This window comes from Cervus canadensis, chromosome 5 (assembly GCF_019320065.1).
Source record: "Cervus canadensis isolate Bull #8, Minnesota chromosome 5, ASM1932006v1, whole genome shotgun sequence".
NCBI classification, from domain to species: domain Eukaryota; kingdom Metazoa; phylum Chordata; class Mammalia; order Artiodactyla; family Cervidae; genus Cervus; species Cervus canadensis.
In genome coordinates this window covers 58,630,320-58,639,475 of record NC_057390.1, presented here as the reverse complement: position 1 = coordinate 58,639,475, position 9,156 = coordinate 58,630,320, and the positions used below count along the sequence as shown (strand labels likewise).

At 39.8% G+C, this 9,156-nt stretch overlaps 1 protein-coding gene across 1 annotated transcript; it reads right to left on the bottom strand.

Annotated features, from left to right (window-relative positions):
• Positions 1 to 6,787: 6,787 nt before the first annotated feature.
• LOC122441823 (RNA polymerase-associated protein RTF1 homolog) lies at positions 6,788 to 9,034 on the bottom strand. Its single transcript, XM_043468871.1, is given in 1 exon segment — positions 6,788 to 9,034. A coding segment is annotated over 1 exon segment (1,995 nt). The 5' UTR covers positions 8,942 to 9,034; the 3' UTR covers positions 6,788 to 6,946.
• Positions 9,035 to 9,156: the final 122 nt, after the last annotated feature.

The window sequence follows — 9,156 nt, the reverse complement described above, 5'->3', positions numbered from 1 at the left end:
GACTTTTCATGTGAACCAGTTGTTTTGTCCTTGTTTTCATCTTCTTTAATTTTTAAAATTAATTTTTTTAGCATTTCCTTTTATAAAAAATTTTATTTATTTTTGGCTGTACTGGGTCTTTATTGCTGCACATGGGTTTTCTCTAGTTATAGCAAACAGGGGCTTCTCATGTTGTGGAGCACTGTCTCTAGGCTTGTGGGCTTCAGTAGTGGTGGAGCACAGATTTAGTTGCTCCTTGGCATGTCAGATCTTCCCAGACCAAGGTTCAAACCCATGTCCCCTGCATTGGCAGGCAGATTCTTAGCCACTGGACCACCAGGGAAGTCCTCTTGCTTATTTTAAAATCAACAATTATTTAAAGCATTAGGCTGTTAGAGAAAATAAAAGATGTAGATCTTGCCCTTCAGGTGTTTACAATCTAGTGAAAAAGGACATGGACCCATGGAATAGTAAGTAATAACAGCAGTTTGAATTCAATGGGAGTTGATGTTGCCAAGTCATGTGAGCTAGTTATACTGAATAACTCTATGGGAGTTGAAGATAAAGAATCACTTTAGATTGGAGCTTTATAGAGACAATGACAATCAAGCTGTCTTGAAGAATAGGAGAGTTGTGGGTAGATGGAGTTGAAGGAGGATGATCATATCAAGCCTGGAAATTCCCTCTGTTAGTCTTTTAAAGTGAAGTCAGTTGTGTCCGGCTCTTTGCGACCCCACTGACTGTAGCCTACCAGGGTCCTCCCTCCATGGGATTCTCCAGGCAAGAATACTGGAGTGGGTTGCCATTGTCTTTTAAAAGGAAGTTGTTTGGATAATTTTCATGGATGATCCGCGTTACCCATCACTCAACATTCTGATACCAGCTTAAAACTCTTCACTGCCCTTCATTCTTTTTTCTTGTTCCCCAGATGGTCAGCAGACTAACATGGGTTGGGGAAGGAGGCAGTGGTCAAGAAATGCAATAGAAGGATCAAAGAATAAAGAAAATCCTCCTGGGAAACCTGATAGTGGTTGTGTTTAATTTTACATCTTAACATGGGTCAGTGTTGAACTAGACCCTCCTCACAACATACAGTTTACAACCAATTTAAAACCAAATGATTATCCCTCTTCTATCAAGGGTAACACATCTTAAAAAGGGTTGTGGTGCCTATGCTTAGAAAAGCGAACCCTGGGCATGCAGAATTGTGTCAACTAGAGCTCAGGGGTATTAAAAGAGAAATTGTTCCAGCATGCCCAGTGCTCAGCATCTAAGGGATGAACATAGGAGATAATCACTTATCATTAGACAATTGTAGTAAATAGATTCGGGAAAAAATGGCCTGACACCTGGGCAATTAAATTCTTAATCGTAAATTACTGATTATGCTTAACTGTACTGAACATGTTGTAGGAATACGAGGAAATCCATTTGTATCTAAGTTACAGATTGTACCTCCCCTTAAGTTATTAAATTCAAAAGTGCAGTCCCCCACTCCCCTCCCCAGAAAATAAAGCATCCTCCTCATCTTCCCAGTTCTCCATTCCATGCTGGCTGAGCTTTCATTCACAGCACTCGCTTGAGCATTTTTGGAGAATCTTCTTCTCAACAGGACGTTGGTATCTGAGCAGAAGAGAAAATTGTTCCCATTTCCAACTCAAAGGTGGTTATATTTACATAAGCTCCTCTTTCATTTAAATCTGTCTTAATCCTTAAGGATTTAGTAGTTGAAATGCAAAATGCATAAGATGAATTTTTTTTTTTACTAAATGAGAAAAAACTTATGAGAAGACAAACAGTACAGAGGAAGAATTTTAACAAAATATCTTTCTTTCATTTTCATGTTTTGTCTAAAATTGGTATGGTTTCTAAGATATTTGTTTTTATTTTCCCACTGAAAGATTAAGATAAAAATTTATATGTAAATATATACATATATGAAGGAATGAGGTCATAGTTTCATTTGAAAGTACAATGTAATCATTTTAATCTTACTTTCAACCCATCTCTAAGTTCAAAATAATCCTGAAAAATTTTGAGTTTGATAGCTGAGTTGAAGGGCAATTGGTCTACATTATTACTCCAACAAATACATTAAACCATGCTTAATTATTATCTCTTGGGATTGCAAAAGCCTGGTCAATGTAGACTTTTTTTCCCCTCCTAAGTGCAAGAATTTACTCTGTGCTGTGAATGGCTTAGTTGAGAGTTCTTTAAAATTCCTCCCCGGTGAAGTGCTGATTACTGGAGCTCAGTTCTGCCCCAGAGGACCTGCCAAGGAGAGCAGGCCAAAGCTCCTGGTTTGCATCCATTTCTAAACGTGTTTTTTCATTTAATCTGCTCTTTGAGGCGGGGGGGGGGGCATCTTATAGAAAGGCCTTTTGTTTTTTATAAACAAACCCAAGATACTTAAACTTTAAAGATCTTTGTCATTAGATCAATTCTTTTTTAAAAAAATAAATGCAAAGGGGTTTTACTAAATAATCTTAAAGATTTCTGCCTGCTGTAAAATCCTTCTATGGATTGTAATTTTGCTTAGTTCTTTTTCACATTATCACTAATATCCTTATTTGCATATACTTTTTCATTATGTTATTTTTTTTTCTACACATGAACTGCTGCATTTAAGTAATTCTACCATATTTGAATTGTAATACTAGAGGAAGGCAGTAGTAGAGTGATATGGCCTGTTTCCCCTCAGGATAAGCAAAAGTGTGCACTAACTGACATCATTAGCAATACCAAAGCCTCTGGAATCTTAAAATTAGCTTTATTTTTCTTTGATATTTCTTATTATAAGCCATAAAAAATATAGAAAGGACTTAAATTTACACATTAGACTTTCTTTTTCATATTACAAATATTTTAGCCTGTATAATTTTCTACTAGATTAGTTGGTACCTTAGTAATGGATGAAATGGTTTCATCTTTCACTAAGCACGGTGTAAGTAGTGAAGAAAAGTAACATTTATCTTTCATCTACTGAGTGTCAAGCACCTATGTGAATACTGTCTAATTTAATTTTACCACAATCCTGTGTGGCAGGTGTCATAAACGTTATGAAACCGTAGGATGGCTAATAGTGTCAGTATAGCCCACACAGTACCAGTCATCAATTAGGGAACACTAATGGGAGAATATCACAAAGCTTACATACTTCTGCTGAGTTACTAACCCTTTCAGGCTCTATTAATGTTAGAATCAACTGATATTCAGAAACCCACTTGTGGATATGTTTCTTGTTTTGTTAAGGTTGTTTAAAGCTGAGAAGATCATAAAGATCATGGGTTCTTACTCCAATTTCAAAAGGACAACTTAGCAACTATTTCTGTTGTCTTTTGTTTTCAGAAAAGTACCTTCTAATAGACCTTGTCCCTGGTTGACATTCCTTGAGAAATATAACTCGTTTAAAGGACCCAGAAGGCTGCTGCTTTTAAAGCAAATCAGATTCAACAGTGTTACAAAAAATCCATTTTAAGAATTCACTCCACATATGCACTTGCACATGTGTGCAATAACCTACTTACAAAAATAGTATAGCCTCTTAATAGTATAGTAAAAGATTGGAAAGACTCTGACAGTGCATTGACTAGTGATTGAAGCATGTAAATTTTGGTATATCCATTCAACGGAGTACTACACAGCTGATTAAATAAATGAAGTGGTTCTGTAGATATCAACATAGCTCTAAGAGATGTAACTGAGAGAAAAAAGCAAAGTGTGGGACAGTTTATTTAGTATGTTATGATTTATGTATATAAGGGGAAGATTATAAACACACCCCCACATATTCACATACATACTTGGTTTATGCATCAATTATTTCTGTATTCTCAACAAGGAGACAAAAATGGGTTTAAGTGTGTGGGAGTTAGATGAGTAAGGGAAATTTCTTTTCATTGTATAGCCTTTCACTTTTTTTTTTAACTTTTAAAATAAATGTGTGTTTGTATTTTTTCTTCCTGTAAGGATAAAAAGAAACTCCTTTTTTTCAAGAGAGTTTATCCTTGGGAAAGGAAGGGGCTTTTTTGGTTTTCATTTAACACCATTTCGCTGACTTTCTAACATGTATGTACTATTTTTATGTAAAATATGACTTAATTGGCAGGAAGATCATACGGGTTTCCCCACCCCCTCCTTCTTTATGGTTTCTTACAATTAAAAACAATCCAATACATTTTAATGTTTTAAAAAAGCTTTTGTTGGCCATCTTTCTCTGTTGTTTGGGAAACGTTATGAGAGTAAGGATCTTTAAAGGCATTTATTTATTTATTCAGATTGTAACTTTTCTGCAAAGTTTTTGAATCCAACTTCATTGGTTTAAAATGTACCGTCTTTTGCCCTATACTCACCCATGTGAATTTCTTCAAATTCTAGTAAAATGCTTATGAAAGGCATGGGCTGTCCACAAATTATCACGCTTCTTAAGGGCACAATTTCCTGGGCCTGGACCCTGTCCAAGAATAGAGGAGGCAATAAAATGCTTGTTTTCTTAGTTAAGGTGACAGAAGTGAAATCATAAAGGATATTTCACAAGGTGAATATATGCAACATAAAGCTGTTTCAGAAGCATAGTTGGTGAGAAACTACTTATTTCTATAGAAGGATCTCTCAGTCTCCCAGCTCTCTCTCAAATGTACTATCATTTCATTTATGTCATCCCTGATTCTAAGAAGTTGGGTGAGGTTAATTTACAGAATCCAGTAATAGGCCAGTGTTTAAAAATGGATGATAAAATAGAGGTGAACACATTATTGAATAAGTCTAACTTTGTACTTTATCTTTCAGTTGTGTCTCCTGGCTTGTATAACTTTTATACTCACATGCTTACTTCATATAGCATTTTTTAATTTCCACCTGAAATACTTTGTGCTTCCACATCATTGCCTTTTTTTTTTAAGATTTATTTTTTAATTATCTTTGGCTGCTCTGGGTCTTCATTGCTGCACCTGGGTTTTCTTTGGTTGTGGTGAGCAGGGATTTTTCTGGCTGCCGAGCATGGGCTTTAGGGCACACCAACTTCAGCAGATGCGCCTCCTTGGCTCAATGGTTGTGACGTAGGAGCTCAGTTGCCTCGTGGCAAATGGGATCTTCCCAGACCAGGGACAGAACCCATGTCCCCTGCATTGACAGGCGGATTCTTCACTACTAAACCACCAGGGAAGCCCTCATTGCTCTTTTAAAGGTACATTTGACTCATTTGTGGAGGAGCAGGAGCACACTTCTTTTCCTTCCTCCTCAGCCTACTCTCCCTCTGGTACCCTTTATGGTCAGATTTTAACAGAGTAGCTGGTAAAGAAATGTTTGCAGAGTCCCAGTTCCAGTGTCCCAAGAAGAGAACAGAAGGGTGTGTTTGGAAGTGAAAATAATTTAATAACTGGTACACATTTGTGCTTTTCTAAAATTTTAAAAATGCTCTATGAAAATTTTTATACATCTAATTAATAGCAATTCTAAAAGCTTTTTCACTTACTTGCTTTCTTTTCTACATATGAAATAAGTAACAAACCCAGTCATGTATTTGGGCACCCACGAACAGCACTGTAGTAAACACTGAGAGATCTATGATATTGAGTATCTTTTATGTACAGAGTTAACAACAAAGATGAAAAAGATAGATGTTTCCTGTCCTCAAGAATTTTGGAAAAAGAAAAGGCTAGTTTTTTTGAATAGGAGTATGTTTCTAGTAATAAGCTTAGATTGAGATTATTTCTACTAGTATAAAGTTCTGTGCCATTTACCAGTTATGAAGTGTAAATGAATCCTTGTCTGCTATAGAATACCTCGAGGGACAGCTTATGATCTTTCTTTTCTGTCATGAAAATGATTGTTCCACCCTTACCAATGGCATTAAACTTAACAGAATATTACCTGCAGTCTACTTAACAGCTAACGTTAAAACCAAATTATCCACAAAGCATAAATTAAGATTAAAAAAAATATGTTAAACTGCCTAATGTACGTAATATTTAAAATTATATTCTGGGGACTTCCCTGGTGGTCTAGTGGTTGAGGCTCTGTGCTTGCACTGCAGGGGGCACTGGTTCACTCCCTGGGAGGGGAAATGAGATCCCATACATGGTGCGGCCAAAAAGAAAAGACTGACTTAAGATTATGTTCCAAAATAGATTGGTTATGAGGTGGGATTTTCCTATTCTATTTAAATATGAGAGAATTGTGCTGTACTTTGTAACATTTTCTATCTTTTTTTTTTTTTTTAGTAAGAAGAATCACATTTAATGAGTTTCTTTCTTGCAGTTTCAGATGCTCAAGTACAGCTGAAAAAAATCTGAAACAGCTATAGCCCCATGACAGACAGATACAAAGAGTACTGCATTTTAAAAAAATGATAAAAAAATCCACACACTTACAGACACATACACACATACACACTCTCTCTCAAATAGACCCCCCCCTCCCTCCCCACAAATGTACACTTTTTGGAAACTAAATTGGGTTTTGAAAACCCTTCTTCCGCAAGATCGGAAGAAGAGAAAGATGAGAGAGGAGAGCGGACTGCGGGTGCCCAGCCCCCACTCCCCCACAAGGGCCAAGGGCCAAATGTTCAATGGTTGGGCCCAGGGCCATCCCGTACAGGACGCTGCCCAGTGCTGCTGCTGGGGGCTCCAGCAAGAACCCCAGCTCCACGGTAATACTGAATGCGTGCAGAGTGGCCAATGAACTGTGGTTTAAAAAAAAAAAGAAAAAGGCAAACACAAATCTAAAGACATGGATAAAGCCCAAGAGAGCCCAGGTTCACATTGGGTGGGTCCTGGGGGGTTGGTGGAGATGTTGCAGACCAGGGAAGTCTATACAGCAAATGGTTTATATTACAGATGACTGGCAGTTTAGAGTCTCTTCCCAGTTCTCCTGCTGCTCCAGCCCAGTGAGGGCAAATCAGAGGAAAGGAGGAAAGGTGGGACACTGTGATGGGCATGCGGGGTCAGACGCAGCAGGCTGAGTGCGCTCAGATAAGCCCTCGTCGTTTTTTGTAGTCTTCCAAGTTCAGAGATCTCCTTGGAGCTCCATCCTTGGCCGGCGGAGCCTTGGACGTGATGGCCAAAGCCTTTGATTCTGAGCTGGGAACTTGTAAATCAATCTTCACGTCGAAGTCATGTACTTTGAACAAGTCTTCTGAGAGGTCACTGGCTGACTTAGAATTCAAATCTTTATCCTTTCCCTGACCCTTGCTCATTTCCTTTGGAGCATCTGGTAACACTCCAGAACCGTATTTTGCGTTCAGCTGGGCCAATATGGCAGCTTGAACAGCTGGGTCTCTGGAATTAGAAACGATGGTAGGTTTACACTGTCGCCTGGTAAAGGGATCCATCTGTTGGTTTTTCATATTGTGACTTTCAGCCACAAGGGCCTTCTCAGACTCCACAATGTTCCACTCCCGGTTCCGCTGGTTGATGTAACTGATAGTAGATATGTTCTTGGTCCGCTGGCGGTCCAAGGCCTCTGCTCGCTCCTCCAGCTGGTCTTGGATTTGTTTGGCCTTGTCCTGATCCCCCAGGTCCTCAGCCATGGCCTTTTCCTTCAGAAGCTGCGTTTTCTTCATAGCATAGTTAGGTGGAGCTTTCCTGAATCTTTCTTTCTCTTTTACAATCTCTTCAATGTCCTGGTCATTGAATTTATAATTAAGAGCTTCTTTAATAGATAATTCCTTCTTATTGATTTCATCTAGAGTGGGCAACTGCATGCCAGCAGAGAACATCGCTTCTTTCCACTTCATGAATTCACTCTCAGTGAACTCTTGGTTTGAGACAAACTCTAGGCGGAACACTCGCTGGTCACTGCCATGCCGTAGCTGTAGCCCTTTGTTTGTTCTGGTGCCACCAAGCTGGTAAACTTTGGCGGTTTCCACAACACCCGTGATCTCAGCAACCCGGTAAACTGGTTTGCTGTTGTGGTTTCCAATGCCAATCCGTACAAAACATCCTGTGACTGTTTTAGCGAAGAAGGGCATATGACACCAACGTTCCAGCTTATGCCGTGATAATCGAACCCGATTCAATTCCTCTGGTAAGGAGACTGGTTGTGATTTTGGAGGGATCTCTTCTTTCTCCTCTTCCTCATCAGATGACGATGTTCGGGATGAGCGATCTGACTTTTCACTGGACTTGTCATCCTCCTAGTCGTCAGAGTACACCTCACTGGTTTTTAATGGCTGTTTCTTGGCGAGGAGCTCAGCTGTTCTGTTCTTCCGTTTTTCTCGCTCTGCCTTTAGTTCCTCCATGGCTTGAGATTTCTTATCTAGTTTCTCATCCCGTTTGGAATGTCGTTCCTTGTTGTGGGATGTTACCTGAGATTCTTGAATCTGTGTCAATTTTTTCTTTTCCTGCTCCTCTTCTTGCTTTTTCTTTTTTTCTTTCTTTTCTTTCTTTTTGGCTGTTTTCAGTTTTTTCCTGATTTCAAATCTTTTTTTCAACACCTCCCTCTTCTCTATGCGGTTGAACAGTTCTTGTTCTCTCTCCTTTTCTGTCATCTGTTCCAGACGGGCCCTGTCTTCCTCATCTCCCATGAGGTCTTCTCCGTAGCCATCATGGAATTCCTCATCTTCTGAGGAAGAGTCTGAATCTGAACTGGAGGAGGAGCTGTTGCTGTCAGAATCTGACACTTCACCTTCCTCAGGGGCTGAGCTCTCAGCTGAACTGTCTTTGTCCGAACTGCCTGAGGAAGCAGTTTTATTTGCCTGTTTCTTCATGGTTCCTTTCTTCTCTATTTTTCTGGCTTTTCCTTTCTTCTTATTTTTATTGCTCCCCAAAGTCCACTCGTCATCGCTGTTAGATGTCTCTGAGTCTGAGGAGGCAGCAGGCTGACTCACAGGCGGCTCCTTCTCTTCAGAGTCACTTCGCTTCCGCTTTGCCAGGGACAAGAGTTCCTGATCCAGGTTCTCGTCGCTACCGCTGTCCTCCGTGTCTGAGTCGATCACGACGCGGCCTTTCCGCTTCTTTACCATCGTGGTCCCCCGGCTCCCACGCCGGACGCCGCCCGGACTCCCCTCTTGCCCGCCTGCCAGTGGGACTGCCACTGCCGCCGCCGCCGCCGCCGCTGCTAACATTTTCTATCTTTACTACCTTTTTCTGTTTTTTTTTTTTTCCTAAACCATAACCCCCTTAGGCAAGCTGGGAAACATGCACATTTGTTTTCTGAACAGAAACAAAATATCTAGGA